Genomic DNA, 23,033 nt, shown 5'->3' with positions numbered 1-23,033 from the left:
CAGGTAAAGAAGTCATGGACTCCTGACTCAGCTTTGCCATTTCCTAAGTTCTTCCATCTGTAAAATGGGTATGATAAACAATTACTTGAGGAACACTAAATATTTAAATATTATGAGAATCAAATCTGATAATAGGTTTTAAAAACATTACCACAGACATTTACTACTACTGCTTTCTCCCTTGGGTTAGACAATAGGAACATGGAGATGACTCAGATATGGCCCCTGTCTTCATATTGCTAAGTCTATTGGGGGAGATTTTTAAAAAAGGTATATGAGGCAAGATGGGTGGTCTCCAGAAAACAAAAGTTTTATTACTGCTGCCTTGTGCAAAGGAAAGGCAACCCTAGATACAAGCCCCATTCCCTCAGGCTCAGCCTCTACCTGCTACTCCCAGGAGCTGCGCAGTCTAATGTCATGGAATATCCAGCAGTGCCTTGCCTTTAAAGATGTGAGCATGTCCCCTTGAGAGGGAACTTCTATGACTAATATGACAAACTGGAGAATAACCTCTTACATTTGTGCAGCATTTTACACTTTAGTGAGCACTACAATGCAATCATTCCCTACCTTCATGACAACCTAGGGCAGACAGGTCAAGTACTATTCTCTCTATTGAACAAGAGATAGAGGTAAAGAAGTTTGATGGCCTGCCCAACTCGCACTGCTAATGGGTGGTGAACTAGGACTAGCCCTCGAGCCTGCCTGGCTGCACCCTCTATACTGCATAATTTCTGCCACTGTCCACAAGGTCAAGCCTCACATAACCCAGGGCAAGCATAACCCTGGCTTGAAGCTCAGGGACTACGCTAAGTTCTAATCAAGAGTCTCCAGGAAGAAGTTTCTGAGTTCTCAGCTTCCTCCCACCCAAGGTGTTTTGTATCTACAACCTTAAATCCTCACTACGACCTGAGAGGTGGCCATCCTACTGCCAGCATTGCAGGTTGCTTCTTCAACCTCGGTGGGCTCTGCCTGTTGTGGTTTTCAGCCAGAGGATGGGACAAGAGGGAGACTCCCTGTGTTGGGGAGACCATCTCTGGAGAGCACAAGGCCCTTCATATCCTTCCACAGCCTAGACAGCCCGCCTTCCTCTTCAAATCCTACCTGTTCTTTAAAGACCAATTCAAGGCCTCCTCTTCCAGGAAGTCCTCTCCTCCCAGCTCTGCCCTGTATATCTGTCATGTCAGTTACGTGTACCCATCTACCAGTTAATTATATATTGTTTTACAACACCTCTTATAATACTTTCTTGTGTTAAAATTTTCCCTTCTGTTCTGCTTCCCCAATTAGAACAGAACTGCCCTAGGCTCCTCATGGATGACAGTAACCAGTTATATTTTCTGTATGTACTTCATACAGCGTCACTTCAGTTTCTCATGCAGCTTGAGGTTTCATTCATCTACCTGCCCACAGGCATCCTATCCCTGAGCACCCCAGTACAGAAAGGGCCATGAGAGGCATTAATGCACAGGGTCTGATGGCAGCACAGATGGCACACATCATGTGGCTTAGGGAGGAATCTCTTAGAAGAACCGTCCTAAGGATGAGGGGGAGCTTGCCAGGTGGAGAGGAGAAGGGCATTCCAGGACAGGAAGTAGCATTTGCAAAGGCCAGAGGGTAAAGACTGTATTACCTGTTCATTCAAGAAACTGGGAGTCCTTCAGTGAGCCTAGAATGCTGAGTGAAGGTGGGTGGAGCAGTGGGCAGAGATGAGGCAGTAGCCTGATCCTGAGAAGGGTTTGGACTCTATCTGGAAAGCTATGGGCATACAATTGTTTTTGTTAATGAATTAAGCAATATGGGGAACAGTAAGAACAATAAACCAGAAGACAAGAGAACTGGGTTTAAAAATGGCTCTTTCACTAACTTGATATATGTCCCGAGCCCTCTGTATTCCAGATTCCCTATTTTTAAAATGGAGTTTTTCTACATCAGTGTTTCTCAAACTTTAGTGGGAAATGAATCACCCGAGTTACTTGTAAATAAACAATTAAACTTGGGCCCCACTTCAGTAATTTAGATTCAGCAGGCAGCCTGGGAATGTACATTTTAAAAAGCCCATTGTGTTGTTCTTCCAAGAAGATTCTGTGAAGCACTGAAATAGATGATCTCTGAGGGTCCTTCCCACTCTAATGTTCTGTGAAAAACAAAAAAGATGCAAGGCTGGCCAACCTTACCCCACCTCCACCTGCTTGGTCCTGCTCTAGGAAAGCAAAGGATGTCTGGGCATCATAATGCTCTTTCCAAGCCCCATGTTTGGAAAGTTAGAGCCAAGCTCCCAGGACACCAAGCCTTGTGAGGAGATCTCCAATATCTCACTTATATCTTCTCTCCCTCAGAAATCCCAGTTGGAATTAGGTCCTTCTACACAGTATACTCTAGTCGGTTTTCTCGTTAATCCACTAAACATTTTATTAAGTACTTTTGCATGGGCTGGGTCATGGCAATAGAGAATGGGCTCTGCCCTCAACAGCATGTAATGCTACAAATAATCTTTCTTTTATAAAGTATTTCTGAAAGGAAAGAATTCAGAATTTTTAATCAGAAAGACCTGGATTCTAATCCTGATGACTCTGGAAAATTACTCCATCCCTCTGGGCCTCAAATTTCTCACTGGTAAAAATGAGGACATTAATATCTATTAATTGGGTTGCTGTGAAAATTAGAAATGATGGAGTATAGTGAGGGGAACAGAAAATAATTGGCACATAGGAAACGGTAATTTTCAAATTAACATGTTCTCTTCTGTCCTGGAGCCCATAATATCCACATTCTTCTGTTTGACTTTTAGAGGCCTCTCCTACTTGGTCCCAGTTAATTTCTCAAAACAGACTTTCAATTCCTCCCTTCCTGCTGGTTGAGGCCCCTAAAAGAGGATGCTGGTGATCCTAGAATGAATCCTCAGTGGGCAGCACTATGTATTAGAAACAACAGAGAGGTCAGAGTCAGTCCGACTGGGAAGTAAAACTCACTAACTGTGGCTCTGATCAAAATCCTTAACATCTGGGAGAATTTGTTTCCTTATCAGGAAAATAAATAGTATCACCTACCTAGTAAGATTCAATGACAAACCCAATTAAAAAATGCACACAGGATATGAGTATATATTTTTCCAAAGAAGATATACAAATGGCCAAAAAACAACAACAAAAACTCAGCACCATTAGCCAACAGGGAATTGCAAATCGAAAATACAACATACCACTTCACATCCATTAGGATGGCTAAAGTAAAAAAGACAGGCAATAACAAGTACTGGTAAGGATGTAGAAAACTGGATCCCTCATACACGGCTGGTAGGAATGTAAAATGGTACAGCCACTTTGGAAAATAGTCTGGCAGTTCCTCAAAAAGTTAAACCAGATTACTATATGACCCAGCAATTCTACTCCTAGGCATAAACCACCCCCCAAATGAAAATGTTATGTCCACACAAAAACTTGTACACAAACATTCATAGCAGCATTATTCACAATAACCAAAAGCAGAAACAACCCAAATGCCCCTCAATGGATAAATGGATAAATAAAATGCTGCATATCCATTAATGAAATATTATTTGACTATGAAAAAGGAATAGAGTACTGTACTAATACATGCTACAACACTGATGGACCTTGAACACACACTAAGTGAAAGCAGCCAGTCATAAAGAAACACATGCTATGTGATTCCACTTATATGAAATGTCCAGAACTGACAAATCTATGGAGACAGAAGTGGATTAGTTAGTGGTTGTCTTGGGCTAGAGGGAGTTGAGAGGCAAAATGAGGAATGATTAACAATGGGTATGGGGTTTCTTTATGGGGTAATGAAACTAATTGTGGTGATAGCTGCACAACTCTTGTGAATATACTATAAATCACTGAATTACACACTTTAAATGACTGAATTATATAGTATGTGAAATAAATTTCAGTAAAGCTGTTAAATGAAAAAAAATGTATGTAAGGAACTAAGAACATTGCTTAGCAGGTAGAAAGGAGTCAATAAATGGTAATAAATTTATTATTGTGCCCTTCCCTCTTCCTGATGCCACTCTAACCCTGGCCAGAATCACCCCTAACACTGCAGAATATGACAGGCTCACTGCAGGAAGCTCATTTCATACTCCATGGAGGGTCACAGGTGAGTCCTGAAAGCTAATATCCTGGGACCAAGTATCTTCCTCCAATACACAGATATTTAAAAATGTAACTCTTGGAGAAATAAGAAAATAATGGTCTGCATTTACTGAACACTTATTATGTGCCAGGTATTATGCTAGGACCTTCACAACTATTTTCCTCACAAGAACCATACTAGGCTGTTATCATTTCTATTAATGAAGAAACCAGGACTTAGGTTATGTAACTTGTTTCAGGTCATATCAGTAGTCAGTGACAGAGCTGGTCTACTCAACCCCAAGGCTTGTACTCTCTTCTCTATACGGCTTCGCTATTCTTTCCTTTTATTTACCTATGTTTTACCTATCCATTACAATTCAAGCAGCCTGATTTTCACAGATCTCCCTTTCCTCCATAAATCCCAGTAATGTACAGTCTACATCAAATTAGTTAATATTTTCTTTTACATAGTCTTATGTGTTCTCAGATTGCTTCATGTGTATACTCTTGAACATGGCAGGTGCTCAATAAATACTTCTTTAATGAATGGTTGTTAAGCTGTCTCCCCACGCAGAAAACAGGTTCTGGGAGGATAGATACTGTGTCTTACAGTTCTCTTTATCCTTCATACAGAGAAGGCACTCATGGTCATCTAGGCTGGCCTACGGCTGGAAGGCCAGACCTGGCTTGAAAACAGTTCTCACAGACACCATGTTCTCTGCCAATGGACCGGAAGGTTTCTCTTTAAGAACAGGACCCTGCTCACTTCATTATTACCTTATCATAGTGTAGCATAGGAGCTGGCATATAGTAGGAGCTCAGAAAAGATTTGATGAGTTAAAGAGAAGACTGGGTCAGCGCTTACTCTAGTGGATACACAAGTACAGCCTTCCCCTAAGAACCCCAAGCCCATCTTCTCTTATTCTCATGGAAGGGAAGAGGGAGAGCAGGAAGACTGACCTATAACCCTGTCTGTGGCCCTGGACAACCAATGTGGCATCCTCTCTGACCCAGGATACCTCCTTTGACCACAGACCCAGGTGGAGCTTTCTAGAACCCATGTTTCACCTTCACATCATCAAATTAATATCCTCAGGTGAGGATTAGCTAAATATTGTTCAAATTTCCAGTTGTTTTATAAATGTCAATTTTATAGTTTGTTTGAATTAGGATCTAAATCAGACTCACATATCGCTGCTGATATGTCTCAGAGATGGTAAAAATATGCCCTGGCTGGTGTGGCTCGGTTGGAAAGTCATCCCATGTACCAAGGGTCACGGGTTCAATTCCTGGTCAGGGCACGTATGGCAGGCAACTGATCCATGTGTCTCTCTCACAGAGATGTCCCCCACCCTCACTTTTAAAAAACAATGGAAAAAATATCCTCAGGTGAGGATTAACTAAATATCTTCGGGTGGGAGGAGGTGGCTGGGGAGTATAGAGAAAACAAGATCAGCTGGGTGTTAATTGTTGAAGGGATCTGATGGTACATGAGAGTTTTTTTATACTATTCTGACTACTTTAAAAAAAAAATCTAAAGATAAGGCAAACTCTCAAGAATCTGTTACTCTGTTATGTATAGCCCCATCCACTCCATTTCAACCTCCTCTACTTCTACCTCTCCTCACTCTCATAGTAACGTGCTAGAAGGTACCTAGGTGAGTAATTATATGTCCTATAATTACTCTAAGTTCACATTCTCCCCCACTATTGCCCCCCATCCCCGTCCCCATCCCCGTCCCCGTCCCCATCCTAAGCAAAGCAGCATTCTTTCAGCCCTAGGGATCTTCTAGGCAGGGCTGGCTTTGCCTCTCAGCCAGCTCTGCTACTTGGTTGGCCAAACTTTGTCCCTCTGGGCTCCCATCTCTACACCTGCTTACCTCTCCCTCTGCCTTTTCTTCAAGATGTTAAAAATTTGCAATAAAAAACAAATACAAAATGCTGTAATTAATAGCCAATTCCAAGCCAACCCAGCATCTCTACTAATAAACCTCAACACTTGCAAAAAGAACAATAAATTCTGTCCCTCTCTGGTTCTGAGGTGGTCTCTTTTATACACTCTGTGTGTGTGTGTATGTATGTGGTAAGTGTGTCTACATATATATTTATTTTCCTTTATTTCCCATCCAGGGAGGGGCAGAATAATGAACTGCGTGCGTCAGGGAAGATGAATCTGAGATACTAGGGAGCAGTGCAGTAAAAAGATTAAAGTGTTATTATTGTTGGGTTTTTTTCCCCCATGGTCCATTGTGACAGCTCGACCGTCATCTGTAAAAAATGTCTCAGCGAGAGATAATCATCGGAAACTCAATAAAGCGTCAGGGGGAGCCTCAGCCCCCATCAATCACTGGGTGCCTGGAAAATTTCAGCCCTCTGTCTCCCTTCCTGCTATCCATATAAATGTCTCTAATATATTTTGTGTGGTGTGTGGGACCCATCCCTGATTTGGAACTTCTGATGAAAAAATATTTATACACAAAATATGTAAATCAGTTAAGAATCACAAGACTAGTTCTTTGCTACCCCATCCCACGTTTTCTTATTTTTATAAATGCATCGAATTTATTCTTTTTAATAAAACATGTCAACTAGTCTATCTCCCTCTCCTAGTCAAATATATATACAGGTTTGGAGGGCTAGAAGGATGAACACAATTAACCTACTGACTGGTACACTTAATCCTGAAGTTGGCCAAAAGGCCTGATGGATTGACAGTGTGCTGTCCATCCTGGTGACTCTATAGTGGCCAGCACTGCTGAGAAACGACATGTAGAACTACCAGCCCTGGAGGTCCAACAAGGCTATGACAATGAGGAGGAAGAGTCAGGGACACTATAAAAAATAACAGCCTGCCCAAACAGCTTTTGGCCTGGCAGATACCCAAGCCTTCCAAGACTTTGGACAAGTCAGAGGTTCTGAGCTATATATGGTGGGGAGCAGACTGATATGGTTGCTGGGTTCTCTACAAGAGCAGGAGAGAGTTCTGCTGGTGTGTGGCATTATCTCTCTGCCTCAGTGTCCTTTAGTGCCTACATCATAGGGTTGTAAGCACATAGTATCAATAATGTTGCTGGCTGCTGCTAAAGCTATAAGCATCATTGTCACATTATAACTTCCCCCTGCTTCTCCATCCTGGAAGGAATCAGTTCCAATGGTGCCCTATCCTCTAGGACCTTCAAGGCTCCTCTCTGTCTAAAGGACAAAGCCCAAGCATTTGATCTGGCCTCAGTTTACTAACTGCTCATTACTCCCTAAAATGAATCTTTTGCTGTGCAGATGCTTCACCCTAACAAGTTCATTTGCTGGACAGAAACATTTTTTCTGTTTCCTACCTCTGAAAGTTTTGGAGATACACACCCCTTCTCTGCTCACACCCAACTGTATCCACCTACAGGCCCTCATAAAACCTTCTTACACTTCAAGGCTAAAATATAATTTTATTGCCTTGATTGTTTCATCCAGAAATTGTCTTCTCTGAGTTCTGGTAGTTCTTGTTATCTGTACCTCTGACTGGATCCTTGCTGAATACTGTCTTGGTCATATCTTTAATCTTTATTATTATTAATTACTATTCTTGCTAGCACCTTACATTTACATGAAGCCTTGTATTTTCTCAAGTTCTTTCATAAGTACTTCAATTTGATCTTTATAATAAACCTATGGTATAGGAAATATTCTCTACAGCTGAGACAATCAAGGTTCAGATGGATAAAGAGAATTGCCCAAGGTCACATAGGTGACGCACAGTCATTCCTTGGACTCTGAATAATGTCCGACTCTTGTGGATAATAGCTTGCTACCACGGAAAAGCACTTGGAAGGCTGTGTCACAGTCTGAAGTTCTCATGAAGTTCCATGAGTGCATGATGAGGATAATGATGATGACATAAAAACAGAAATTTACATTACTCTGTGCTCTGGTTTTAGGCTAGGGATAAATATACTATCTCTAACTATCCTAGTAACCTTTATTTTACAAATAAGGAGGCAGAGCCTCTGAGAGGTGCAGAAAATTGCTCCAGGTTCACAGCTATTGTGTTCTGTATACCCATAATACAAGGTATAAGCACACAGCCTCTCTAGGAGTGAAGCTAAAGTGGCAAAATAAGGTCTCTTCCAGGAAGAAGGTCCAGATGAGTTTTTAAAGCAGTTCAAACACAAGGCCACAATTAACACCTGTAGTCTAGCTCATGCTACTGAAAGAGCGGGGGCCTGTTAGAAATATAAATCCTTGGGTCCCACCCCAGACCTACTAAATCAGAATTTCTGGGTGTGGGGCCCAGGAATCTGTTTTAACAAGCTCGTTAGGCAACTCTTATTTCCTTGGAAGCCATTTTACTCCCATCTGAGTTTGTGCTCTCCCAGGGCACACATTCTCTCTGCTGTGACTGAGTAGGGCTGGGCACGCAGTGAGTGCTGGGTGGTTAACTCATACTAAATATGTGAGCTAGGATGAGACCACTCCTTGCTATATTCTGGGGAGAGGGAGAAATACAGAGCAGTTCCATTACCGCCAGTGGGGACTCCTAGCCATCTCCTGAATTCCAGGGCACTTGTCCACTGATTTGTGATGCTCCAGCTTGCACTGTCCTGTCCCCCATCTGAAGACACAGAGATGGGGAGGTCAGCTGGAGCAGGTGAGGATCTCCAGCCCCTAGAGCTGAGAGAAGAGGCCACCTGGGCTGATAGAAATTACTATAGCAGGTACAGCCTAGAAAGCCAGGCCCTCTACCCCAGAAGGGCCCTATGCCAACCCAGCTTCTGCACAACTTATCTTTATTCAGCTGACACTTGGAGCTGAGAAGAGAAGCTGATTTATAGTCTGCTCTGGCCACGTTTCTGCCGTGTTTTATTGTTTTAATTGTACATATGAGAGGTGCTCAGAGTGTTCGCTTGCATTTCTGACAGCCCCAGACACCCAATGTTTATAACAGTTACTTACAAGCAGCCAGCGGCATCCCTGGCTGGGCCACTTGTTTTCTGTTACCGCTAATTTACTGCCTCCTCCACCTGAAGATTAGGGCCCACCACCCATCAGCCAGCCACAAGCAGAACTCTCCTGGAGTGGGCATGGGTGGGGCTCAAGGCACTGAGTGAAATGGGGTCAAGATCAGGGAATAAATTGGTAGAACAGCAGCTGTGATCTCCTTGCTCCCCTCCACAGGTGTCCCCTCTGTGTGCCTTTGCTCAACCTGTGTCCCCTGCTTAGAGTCTTCTTTTTCCCCCTTCCTTTTCCCCTTCCAAAGCCCAGGTCAAATACCACTTCTTTTAAGTACATTACTTGCTCTGATGGTGAGCCTAGAGTTTCTAGAAACTTAAAATCACATGGCTGACATGGACCTTGGAGGCCATATAATCCAATGTTCCAGGGCAAGAATACCCTTTACAGAATCCCTGATGGACAGACATCTGGCCTCTGTCAGTGTCCCTTGAGTGGTGAGCTGCTCAGTACATCTAAGGCAGGTACTGAGCCTGCCTTACACCGAGCCGAAACCTACCTCCATAAAGAAAGTCTTCATCAAAGGTCCCTATGCTTTACATATGATTATTTCTAGTCATCCTAACAACCCTATAACGTAAGTACTGTTATCCCTATGATACAAATGAGAAAACTGAAATTCACTTGTTAAAGATCACACAGCTAGTAAGTGACAGCTTAGATGAAACATGACTGCCTGGCACCAAAGCCCGACCTTTCTCTAGGACACCATCATGTCTCTGTATATGCCACTCTGAGGGCTGGAGAAAAGAACAGGTCAGGCCAACAAGGTTTCTATGTCAAACATTTCTGCACTGCCTACACCTGAAAACCTACCCAGAAACATGAACACTGACAATGGTGGAAGATACTGTGATGTGCTGAGCTGAGCAGGCACCTTATTAAGGAGCAATGACCATGTAAAACAGGAGAAGCATTTCACTAGGATTGGGGCAACCAGTTACAAAGTCTCAGCAAGGAGGGCACATAAATTTCTTTCCTGTCCAGGTTGTGCCTGCTCTGAACAGGCAGAACAGATATAGAGCCTCTCTGAGAGAACACAAGGCAACTTCTCCAATGTCCTTTGGTCTCCTTATCTGGATCCTCTTTCCTCTTCATGCCTTAAATTCTGGTTCCCGGAGTGAGGGACTAACTTACCCTCTTATCCCCTCACTTTAACTTCTTTCCTTGGGCAGTTTCAATCACATTCATTGTTTTAACTCCCAAGAAATGCCAGTGACTCCTAAATCCCTATCTCCTGCCAGACTTCTCCTTTGAACTCCAGACCCACACATCCAACTGTACACCCCAATCAGAAATTGAGGTGTCACCATGGGGGCCTCCTTTTCATCAATTCCTACATTCTACTGAGAACTCAACTTCCTCCTAATAATTTTCTAGTATTTAGTTTCTCAGTTCCCAAAGATCACTTTTATAAATCCCCAGAAATGATAGGTTCCTTTTAGGGGAGAGAAGCATAGCTTCTCATCCAATTCTCAGTCCATCATCCCTTAAAGGCCAGGAGCTACTGCTAATCTCTCTCCACCAATTCACGTATTTTGTCAGGATGGTGCATCTAAAATGCAAATATAAACCGAGCATAACTTTGCTTAAAATCCTTTGATGGCTTTCAGAAAACAGTATGAGCGCCTTAGAACTGCCTTACAAAATCCTTCCCATGTGGAACCCCAATTCCCTCTCCATTCTTACTTCTTGCTATTCTTCTCAGCACCGGGGCAGATGATTCTACCTACTGTCACTCACCCACCCCGTGTTTCTGCATGTGTTGCTCCTTCTGCCTGGAAGGTTCATCCCTCTTAGTCTGCTTGGCAGCTTCTGACTCATCCTTAAGACCCAATTCAAAGTCACTTACGCTGTGACACTTCCCAGACACCAGCCTGCTGTGAGGTAAAGCTTGTCACTAATTGTACCAGCACTACCTACATTCTTTGTACATCTACCTTTGCATTTACCACTCTGCACTGTGGTGCCTTGTTCATAGGTCTGTCTTACTTGACTGTGAGCATTGTTGAGGGGCCAGACCATGTAAATTCATTTTTGTATTCCCAGCATCTGGCAGAGTGCCTGATACTCAGTAAATGCACGCTGAATTACAAGTAAGTAAAACTAATAAGCAATTACAACTGTAGAACACTTTACAATTCACACATCACATATTTATCTCTTGATCTGCACAATACTGCACTGATAAGGTAGACAAGGGATATATTACAGGGTTTCAGGGAGGTCTTGCCAAGGTCACAAACTACAACTTACCACTTCCCTTCAGTACTGAGCACAGGCTGAGGAATTTGACGGACTTTGTTACTTATACTATGCTCCAATATTGAAGGACTGTCCAAGTTTCCTGAGCTTTTGACTTTCCTATGAATTTGCCTAGATACTCTGGGCAAGGGGCTTGCACCTCTTGTTCTACTCTACCCTCCTCCACATTCCCATAAGTCAGGTAACTTCCTGTGAAAAAGTCAGTCTTGTCCAAAGAAGAGAACAACAGGATTCCTTTGTTTCTGTCTACTCCCTCAATCAGAATGATCAAGAGCTGAGTACAGTGCCTTGCATACAGTAGGCAACCAATAAATTATTGCTTAAATGGATAAAAGAATGAGAGATCTATAAATGGAAAAAGGAAAATATGGCTTAGTTTGCTAAGGAGAGAAGAGAGCCCTGAGATGATACTAAAGGACTGTTGCTCTCCAGCCAAAGAGACCATGAATTTGGAGAGCAGAATACATCCAAACTGATATACCAGGGCAAATAGGATGAGCTGCCAGAAAACTGTGTAGGCGAAGGTAGTCTGGAATTAAAAAAAAAAAAGTGCAGGGAGAGGTAGATCTTGCAAGCTACAGAATAGTGAGTTTATCAATGATACCTGACAAAAATTCTAGAATGTATTTTATTTACAGTTCTTAAACACTTAGGCACCAGTATTGGTTCCCTAAGGAGGAGACCAGACCTTGCCAGAATTATCTAACATCCGCTTGGGAAAGGGGTCCTGGGCAAGAAAATATGATAAGTGCTAAACATATTTTTATTTTAGCAGGAAATCTGAGAAAATTTTGTGGACAAGACAGAGAAATGAAGGCTAGAAAACAATAAAAATTGGAAGATTTAGAGTTGTGAATGTCAAATAATGCTTCAAAATTGTTCTGACCATGTGCTCTAGGGTTCCATACTTTAATATAGTTCTTATAAACATTTTAATCAAAGACTAGTATGTAAAGTACATGATGGCAGGGATCTTGTCTAACTCAAGTGTCTAGAACAGTGACTGCTAGATAGACATGTAATCAGTAAACATTTTAAACTCTTTTTGAATGAACAAATGAATCCATAGAAAGCCTATTCACTAAGCCCTGGCTTGGTGCCTCAGTTGGTTGGAGCATTGTCCCATACACCAAAAATGTTGTGAGTTCGATTCCCAGTCAGGGCACATACCTAGGTTGTGGGTTTGATTCCCAGTCAGGGTGCATATGGTTGGGGCATGTACGGGAGACAACCAATCGATGTTTCACTCTTACATTGATGTTTATCTCTTTCTCTCCCTCTCTCAATAAAATCAATAAAAACATACCTTCAGGTTGAGAATTAAAAAAGTAAAAAAAGAAAGCCTATTTATCCCTGGCCGGTGTAGCTCAGCAGTTAGAGCATGGACTGTGCACCAAGTATCTCAGATTTATTTCCGGTCAAGGGCACGTACCTGGGTTGCAGGTTTGCTTCCTGCCCCCTGTCTAGGCGCATGCAGGAGGCATCCAGTCAATGTGTCTCTCTCACATCAATGTTTCTCTCCCTCCCTCCCTCCCTCCCTCCCTCCCTCCCTCCCTCCCTCCCTCCCTCCCTCCCTCCCTCCCTCCCTCCCTCCTTCCCTCCCACTCTCTCTGAAAAGCAATGGAAAAAAATATCCTCAGGTGAGGATAACAACAACAAATTAAGAAAGCCTATTCATTAAATTTGTAAGTCATACAAAATAAGCTAAGATACATAATATTTTTACCTTTATTTCATGATGAATATAATAGCCTTTTCCAATATTTCTGTTGTCTACCTACCTACCTACCTAGAATGTAGGCTGACTAACATAAGAGTTGAAAAGATTCAAGAGGGTGACCAAAAAAAAAGAGAGAGAGAAAGAAAGAAAAAAAAAGGGAGGAAGGAAGTTGTCATTGTTCTAGGCACTGTTGAGTTAGACAAGATCCATGCCATCATGTACTAGTCTTTGATTCAAATGAAAGGAAGGAAAGAGGGAAGGAAGGGAGGGAAGGAGGAAGGAAGGAGAAAATACCTAGAACAGGGAACAGATATACTATAGCCTATGTGTCACATCCAGCCTGTTGGCTATTTTTGTAAATAAAGTTTTATTTGAACATATCTATGTACATTCAATTATGTATTGTCTATGGCTGCTTCTGCACTACAATGGCCTAGCTGAGTAGTCACAACCAAAACCAAAGAGCTCACAAAGCTTAAAATGTTTAGTATCTGGCTTTTTCCAGAAAAAGTTTGCTGACCACTGATCTAGAATATTGAATATAAGCATCAACTTGGACAGAATTATTAGAACACAAAGGTACAAAATGAACATAGAGGGTGGAGATGGTGTAACAGCAGAGGCTGGACTAGATGGCTTCACAGCTCTGACATTCAATGAAATAAAAAATGCTTACTGAGCCCTGCTGGGATCCTGAGAGCAGGTGAGAAGGCACTCAAATAATCCCTTCCCTTCTTCCTGGCCCTGCCCTCTCAGCAAATGCTCGTTGATTTTTGGTAAGAGCTCCTGAACAGAAGACAGAGCTGAGGCAGGCAGCAAAGCTGTATCTGAGTGAGGAGAGGACAGTCCACAAGCTGAGTCCCCTCATATCAAATTGCAACTATAGGGCAAGTTTGGTACTCATGAAATTCTCTGTTTGAAACACCAAGTAAATGTAATTCCTCCAGTTCAGTGGGGAAACCAAGGAAGCATAGGCCATGGCCTGCACTTGGAATTGTCAGCTGAGGAGAAAAGAAAAGACATGGGTAGATGAGAGTTCAAATAACCATACAAAAGGCTAAGATTTAAAGAACATTCAAAAGAGCAGCTGAGAGCAGGTTGCAATTATTGTCAAAGACAGGAAAGGCTTTGTGGAGGAACTAGCTGCAGCAATGGAGCTTGACAAAAGTGGCGTTAGAGAGGTGAAGAGGTGGGGAAGGGCAAGTTCACACCTCAACTGGACAGCAATGTTCTGATGCTCTTGACATTCCCCTCATGCTGCCAATTTGAGAAACCCTGCTGGGGCAGCAATGCCACCTCTGCTTTCTGAGCTACCACACCCACATCAGTCTGGCAGCCTCCCTGACATCTGCTCCCCTTGGCTGAACCTCCTTCCAGGTCAATGTTCTGACCCTCAGGCAGTCAGCATGGCTGTCTTTCCCCCATCATCACTGCTACCCTAAAGCAGCCAATGCTCAGCTACTCTGTTGTTAGAAACTGAGAGGAATCTCAGCCTCTGCAAGTAGTCCAGTATAATGGGCAGGTAGAGGGGCTAGTCTAGGATAAACAAAAGCTCAAATGTAAAATATTCATTTCTGTCTGCAGCCAAAGCAACCTGCCATTTTCTCGACCCCACTTCTGAAGAACTACTCACCAGAGGCAACACAGACTGACTTGCCCAGGTACCCTCCAACAGACACATGACCAAGCCCTGGTACAGGTGCACACTGCTGCTTTCTTCTGAAGAAATCCAAACAACCACCTACACAACACCTCAGATAGACACTGATGACCACCCCATTTTATAAACATAGACATCAAGGCACAGAGGTCCACTATTTGTGCTGGGTCACACAGTAAGTTGAGGGGCCAGTCCCAGAGACAGGATTGCATTTTACATACAGGAGGAGGAAAAAAGGAGTGTTCAGGGTAGTGCTGAGGGATTTCTGAGGTTGAGGAAACCAGTGAGGCTGCTTTCTAGTTCTGGGGCAGGGATGGGACAGGGAAAGTCTACAGGGAGTAGAAGAGGAACAAATTCACATTCCATGCAGTTGCCTTTACTATTTTATGGAAACCTGTTCCACTATCCTCACATCTGAGGCTCCACACACTAAGGTGCTTTTGGGAGAACACCAGTGGAAGGTTCCCCTCACCCTCACCCCATTCATGAAGTCGGGTCTTTAATTTATTCTCCAAGACTTCTGAAGTGGCATAAATTATAGAGCCCAAAGGGGCTGTGAAGGGCATCTGTTCAAAGCCCTTTGGGTTATCCATGAGTTCCCAGAGGATAAGGGACTTGCAGGCCCTCACTCTAGTTGCTGGTAGAGCTAGGACAGAGCAAGGCTACCTGGAAGCCACAGGGGGGAGTGCACTCAAAACAGCAGGGTAGTCCTTACCTTCCAAAGAATGGATTCCCTGCTCCTTGGCAGTCTTGTAAACACTGCTGAAATTGTCCCCAAGGTTTGGGTCAGCACCAGCAGCAAGCAGGACCTGCACCACACTGGAAGAAATCAGAAAGACAGAGTGTCAAAAGCGGGAAAGGCCCAGGAAGTAGAGACCCAGATTCCAAAGCATGTTTGAGGATTGGATTTGCCTCTACTCATGAGTTGGTACACTGGAAAGAACATTAACTCTGTGAGTGTCAAAGGCAGGAATAGAAAAGTTGGCTCTGAAACTTGCTGGCTGAGAGGCTCTGCAAAAGTTATTTAGCACCTTTCTAAGGCTCAGTTTTCACAACTATAAAAGACAAAGTGTTTATTCAACTATTACTTATCCAATGCTATGATCTAGTCACTGTTCCAGGTACTAGGGTCTGTACCCAGAGCTTACAGTCTCTGGAAAGGACAACAATTTAGCATAAAATTACAGCAAAGTATGATAAAAGCTATGATGGAAGAAGTACCATTTGCAGAGAAAAACCGAGAGGGCATCAAGAGGGGCCTCCAGTGCTATTTAAGGTATTGAAGAAGTGAAAGCTAAATAGCCAGATCTGGAATGGTGAAGCGGGAGGATGCAACGCATTTACAAGTCCTGGATGCAAAAGTGCTTCATCTGAAGAAAGCAGAATTGGAGTAGAGAGTATAAGAGAAAGAAGGGTGGGAGATGAGGTAAGCCACTGAAGAACCTTAAAGGGGAAGTGACATGACAATATATGCTTTTCCTCCCCACTTCAAAAGATACACATGCTTTAAAAAATGGAAACTATATTGAAATACTAAATTAAAAATGAAAGTCTCCCCTCATTTCCATCTCCCTAATCTAAGTTCCAGTGGTAACCACTATTTATAATTTGGTGTGTTTCCTTCTAAACCTTTGCTTTTGGAAGAATCACTCCAGTGGCTATGTGAGAATGGACTGGAGGGAGTAGGACCAGAGGCAGGGAGTCTCCACAGGATTGTTGCAAGGTTGAATCAGGTAAATTTATAAAGCACCTACCATAGTGCTTGACCCAGGAAGTGCTCTGTATATGTTAACTTCCCTTCTATTATGTAATGTTCCTGCTAATGTTTTCTTTTTCTGTATTAAAAAAGGAAATCACTATAGGAAATTCAGAAAATGTACAAAACCAAAAAGAAGAAACTGTTTTAGAATATACAACATTCTTCCAGCTTTTCCAACATATGCATACCTTTTTTTACAAAAATGAGATCATACATAAACTCTATCTAAACGTACATACACACACACTTTCCATATTTTAATATTTGTCTACCACATCATTATTATTTTTTGTTAATCCTCACCTGAGGATTTTTTTTGCATTGCTTTTCAGAGAGTAGGAGGGAGGGAGGGGAGGTTGAGAGAGAGAGGGAAACATCAACGTGAGAGAGACACATCGACTGGTTTCCTCCTGCACATACTCCGACCGGGGGCGGGGACTGACCTGTAACCAAGGTATGTGCCCTTGACCAGGAATCAAACCCGCAACCCTGCAGTGCGCAGACCAATGCTCTAACCACAGAGCCACACCAGCCAGGGCTACCACATTATTTTTAAAGACTACACAGTATTCCACTATAAGACTATTCTATACCTTACCTGGCCAATCCCATATTGTAAAACAATTAGATCATTTAAAAATATTTCAATAACACAATATCTTTGATTATTTCCTTTGGATAAATTTTTAGGAGATGAAGTTCTAGGTCAAAAGTATATGCATTTTTAAGAGTTTTGATAAATGTTACTAAATTACCTTTCAGAGAGATTGTACCAATTTTTATTCTCACTAGCAAAGGATGAAGGAGAGTAACTGCTTTGCTTTCCTTTCATCAATATAGGGTGTTGTTTTCTTTTTCATAATGTGTTAAGCTAACACACAGAAAATGGAATCACACTGCTATTTCAACTTGCATTTCTTTGATTTCTACTGAGGTTGGACTTTTTAAAAAATATATTTAATAGTCAATTGTTTCTTTTTCACAAATCCCTTATTCATGTCCTTCGTCCATTTTTTCTGAGTATGTTAATCTTTTGCTTAATGACCTTCAGACTGTTAATGCTTTTGAAGGCATTAATGGCAATACTTTTTAAAAACTACTCTAACTATAGTAACTATTAAAAAGCCCAAGGATAGTTTTAGTTCTCCTCCTCTTTGTTAGTTTTTCAATATCTGTAACCACCAGTGTTGATGGTTTTCGCTGTAGTACTTGGTTTGAATTTCATTTCCTTCAACAGGCACAGGACCTGGCTCAATTATTTGCTGAATGGATGAATGAATTTCAATAATTCCCATGCACACAAACACACAGTCCTCACAGGTAAGTCAAAGAACCAGAATCCATCTCCCACATAGCTGAAGTTCTTCCACATCTGATCTAACATGGTCAGGTGAGTCTCCTGTGTCTACTCACCTTACCTAAAAGGATCTCCTGGTGGGCAGCTGTCACAGGTAATTTACCCAGGATATGGATTAAGATCCCAAAGAGAAATGAAAAGGGTCTTTAAGCAGCTAAAATCCATGGCTAAAACTCATATATTTAATTCATAGCAGAGTCTGTCGGGTTCTCACTTGAGACTATTTACCTTTAGTTTACACACAATTTGGATAGTATTGGCATTAGTCTTCCTGTTTTTCAGAAGATCAAAAGCCAAGAGGGTACAAAAGAGTTGTTATAGGTAGGTAAACTAACTGAAGGCAGCGAGGAATAATATCTGGTAAAGAGGTAGTGTGGTACAGAGTTTAAGAAGATTGGCTTTAAAATCTGGGACAATCTAACCATCAACATGAATAATGAAAGCAATGGATTATAACCCATTGAGTAAAATACGATTCCATGAGTCTGTATTGAAAATAAATTAATAAGTCAAATAGGGAGAAGGGGGAAATCCTTCCTTACTGTAGAAAGATAAGTAATAAATGTAGAAGGAAGGATGAAATTAGAAAATCACCATTTTGCAATATTATACTTATCAGGAATAACAAGAGTATCTAGTTCACATGACTGTGTTAATGTACGTAAAGTGCTTAGAACAGTGACTGACATATATAATAAGTGCTCAACAAATGTTAGTTATTTCTATGTACCTGATCCTGTGGTTAAGCTGTGGGGAAATCAAGAGAAGTATGAACTAAGACATTTAAATTGGGAAGACAGTATGCCATTTTATAAGAAGCAGAAACCTGGGTTCAAATAAAAGCTCTACCATTTACTGACTATGGTTCTGGGCAACTTAGTACATCTCTGAAGACTCCATTTCCTTACCAGAATAATGGAAATAATGATGCCTCCCTTGTAGGTTATGAGATAAGTATGTAAAACTCCACAGTGCCTAGCTAAGAGGAGGAGTTCCACAAATATGAGCTCACATCCCTTTGTCCACATGATCCTAGTGATAACAACATGAGTCTGAACCAAAGTATACACCAGATTTGTACTTGGACACCCCCAGGATTCATGCTGGTATAGCCCTATATTAAGAAGGCAGCTCTTCTATATTCTGCACAAGTTAGCTTGTTTTAAAATCTAAGACAGAAGGGTTTGTCGATTTAAACTCAAAGGGACATAATTTGGTTAATCCTCCGCTGTTGTATCCAATCACTGTTCAATCACACCCCCTTCCATGGCAGGCTGTCCCTCCAGGCAGCTAGTGTCACTAACTGTGCTACCTGGGCCTCTCCAGGTTCATGAGTATTGATTCTATCTGTCCAATTTGCAGGCTGCAAGACGTGTCCAAGCAACCAAGTATGCTGCCCTTGGCCCCACAGGGCAGACAGTGGTCTGGCAGGATGGGGAGAGGAGACTGACTAGGCCCAGCCCTGGGGCTGCTAACACAATCAAAGGGAATGGGCAATTCACTTCACAAACTTGAAGGCCAAAAAGGGTAAGCATCTAAGCTAGTGACTCATTCTGCAACCTCAAAGAAGATTCCTTTCACTTTTAATAAAACTCAAAAGGCAGCAGCCCCACTGTGAGATACAGCTAGGACTAATAGAACTGTGGCTACTCAGTAGCCAAGATGCCTAGTAGGCTTTTCATTTAACAGCTATCATGTACATCCAACCCAAAGGTCCATAGGAATCAGGCCCTTCTTAGAGAAACCAGCCCAGATCAGGCTGGAGGGCTACATGACTTTGGTGAGCTTTGGTGACCAAAAGAACTTCATGGAACTGTGGGCTGCAGCAAGGCGGACACAGAGTAGGGGACTGGCAGGGTGAGAGAAAGCTAAGGCAAGGCTAGGAGTGCCAAGAAGTTCATAGTCAAAATAGAACCGCGGGACAGAGACCAGGCAGCAAAGATGTAAGGCAGAGAGTCAGAAGCCAAGTCAGATGGCAGGGACTGGAGGCTGAGGCAGAAGAATAGACCACAAACAAAGTAAGCACCCAGAAACCAAGGAATACACTGGCCCCAGAGGGCTGGCAAATGAAGAAGTAACCAGGAGCAGCAGTGAGGAGACTGGAAATAAAGTGATTTCTGCCTCTTTTATATGTTTTGCTGAAGTAGAAACAAATCCCCAAATTTAAAACAAATCCCCAAATTTAAAACAAATCCCCAAATTTAAAACTTCCATGGGGAGATGGGGAGCTGGCCCACCTGGGTGACAAGAGGAGTACAGGGTCAGCCATAAAATCAGAATCTGACAGCACAAAGGGAGGCAGGCACTGCTATTTAAGATTATTTACCAGAGGACAACTGCAGCCTCCCCTCTGTTCTTCTGGTGCTGGCATACTGGCTGACATTTTGTAGTTTAGGCATTACTGCCTTAAATTTAAGTAGCTGGTACCAAATGGGCTGTGGTGTATGGGCTAGGCCTTCATGGTCTTAATAGTTGGATTAAAGGGGACAGAGGAACCATGAAAAATCTCCACTCAAAGGAACTACACTGACTACTCCACAGGTATTCACTGAGCAAAGGCTTAAGAATACCAGCAATTCTCCCATCCAGCACAGGATGTGGCCTCTGGTGGTCTGTGGGAAGATATGCCTACCAATGCCAATATCAATCTTAAAGGCTAGAGATAATCTCCAGATGCACTAGTTCCCTTTCTAACTGGGGGAGTCAGAAAATGTCTATAGCCCAACAAATGGGGGTTTGTCCTTTAGTGACTTGGCTCTAGCAGCAGCACTTGCCTTCCTGTGTGCCCATCAGAATCTGTTCTGTTCTTATCTCCCCCCAAGTGAACTGACTGGGCCTTGAAAATATTGAAGGTAAAGTTTGTGAGGGATAGCATCAAGCCCACAGGCTGGTAGAGGAGCTGCAACAGGACAAAGCTAGCCATGTTGTGGTGGGAGGCAGGCAAGCCTGAAAATCTGGCTAATGGGAAATGGTCAGGTCTTGAAAACTGGCCTGGGGCAGGCAGGAGAACGCAGGTCCAGAGCCCAAGACCTCAGCAAGTTATATGTGTGAGTAGGAACAGTAAGCTTTGATTCTAGGCTGAGAGCTATTTTCTCTCTGCCTTGTTTCTATTGCCTGCTGGTAGAAGTATCTATTTTCTCAAGAGTATAGAGTATGGCTAAGTAAGAGGAAGACAGTAGTCCAATAATGAAAGCTAACATTTGTATATACTTCTTACACTCCAGGTACTATTTTAAACACTATATATATTCTAACATGTTTAATCTTCACAACCACCCTATGAGATAGGTTACACATAAGAAAACTGAAGCACTAAGAGGTTCAGTAACTTGTCCAAGGTCATTCAACTGTAAGGAGTGGAGAGGGATTGAACCTGGCAGTCTGGCTACAAAGTTCATGTCCTTATCACTCTGCTCTATTGCCCCTCACTTCCCTATATTGACTCCCAGATAGCTGTCTATAGGACCACTGTCTCAACTCACTTTTTAGCAGCCCAACAGAAAAATGAGGTAAACATATAAATAGTCAATTCCCAGAGGAGGAAACAGACAAACAAAAAAGATTATAATTGCCCTAGCCGGTTTTGATCAGTGGTTAGAGCGTCAGCCTGCGGACTGAAGGGTCTCAGGTTTGATTCCTGACAAGGGCACATACCTTGGTTGCAGGCTCGATCCCTGGTCCCCGTCTGGGGCACATGTGGGAGGCAAGCAATCAATGTGTCTCTCTTACATTGATGTTTCTCTCTCTCCCTTCCACTCTCTCTGAAAAGCAATGGAAAAAATATCCTCGGGTGAGGGTTAAAAAAAAAAAGATTATTATATTAAGTACATGAAGAGGTATCTTCAAGCTCATTTGTTATTAGAGAAATACAAATTAAAATGAGATATCACTTTAAATTCAACATATTAACAAAACTTAGCTGAAAAATGCCAAGTGTTGGTGAGGACATGGGGTTCTGAGAATCTTCATGCACTGTCAGGGTAGAGACTGGTACAGCCATTCTGGAAGCTAATCTTATAATACTTTGTCAAATTAAAGTACCTTACCCTATAGCCCAGTACTTCTCCTGAGTACAGATATCCCAGAGAAATTCTTACTCAGGTCCATAAAGGGCAACACAGGGGATATTCACCATAGCATTCTGTGGTAGTGGGGAGTTGTAGACAATCAAGTGTCCATCACTGGCGAACAAATGAGTTAAATGTGGTAGGCACACACTATGAAATGATGATGCAGCAGTTAGAAGAAACAGGCTGGATATACGTGCAGCAACATGGATAGATGATTTTTAAAAGGCCTGATTCCCTTTCCCCTTCTATTAGTCATTAACTGAACCAGACAATCTGTTCCAAAGTTTAGTCCTTCAGGGAATCTCACAATTGCAGAACTTCTGATTCCTATGCTGATAATGATCTTGGAGACTGAAGAATTAAGGACCCAGTGAAAACAATGAACTACCAGAGCATTAGCCATCAAATAATGCCACTCCTCCTGCTGGGGGTGTCCCTCTGCTTCAACTGGCTAGTCTCATTCACCTTCAGGGCTCCTCAGTGACCTTGACACCAACTCCACTGAGCCTTCTCTATCTTCCAGCCTGGATCCATGCCCTTCCTCTTTGTCTACACAGAACCCAGTACTCACCCCCATGGCAGGTGACCTTCATCCCAGTGTATCGTCATTGCCCGTTTACTTTTATTTGCCTTTCTCACTAGACTATCAGGCAAGGGTCATGTCTCAACCTTCTTTCCCAGCTGCTTGTTCAGTGCCTAGGTGACCATAAGTGGGCCAATACATGCCTTCTGAATGAGTGTATGGATAAATGGATGAAGGAGAATTAAATGAAATCATTAACTTATTTGGTGGGAAATGGGGGAGAAGGTAGAAGGCAACTGTCTTAGCCTTGCCCAGCCCTCTCCCACAAAACAAACAAACAGGCAGTTTAGCTGTGGAAAACCTCCATCTTCCTCTCCTGAGTACCAGCCCTTCCTGGGCTACAGGCAATTACCAAAGCTGAGGAAATGAACACAATGATGACCCCTATATGGCAGTTCCTGGGACTCATGGAACTCCCTTTGGAGCCATAGCTCCCATGAGTCCTGTTTTAATTTGCTGATCAGGTTGTAATTAGATTAGAGGTAGGAGCACACAGAGGAAGGTTGGCTTGCACT

At 42.6% G+C, this 23,033-nt stretch overlaps 1 protein-coding gene across 2 annotated transcripts in view; it reads right to left on the bottom strand.

Moving 5' to 3' along the window:
- Positions 1-23,033, bottom strand: part of CLPB (ClpB family mitochondrial disaggregase) — a 135,002-nt gene that overhangs the window by 68,209 nt on the left and 43,760 nt on the right. For both annotated transcript variants that reach the window (XM_081154147.1, XM_081154148.1), the window contains exon 4: positions 15,465-15,568. In XM_081154147.1, coding sequence (XP_081010273.1) covers positions 15,465-15,568 — 104 coding nt within the window. The remainder of the gene's footprint in view (positions 1-15,464; positions 15,569-23,033) is intronic.

Source organism: Miniopterus schreibersii, assembly GCF_964146895.1.
Source record: "Miniopterus schreibersii genome assembly, chromosome: 12".
Lineage (NCBI taxonomy): Eukaryota > Metazoa > Chordata > Mammalia > Chiroptera > Miniopteridae > Miniopterus > Miniopterus schreibersii.
The sequence above is the reverse complement of the archived record's forward strand: the minus strand, read 5'-3'. Positions and strand labels throughout refer to the sequence as shown.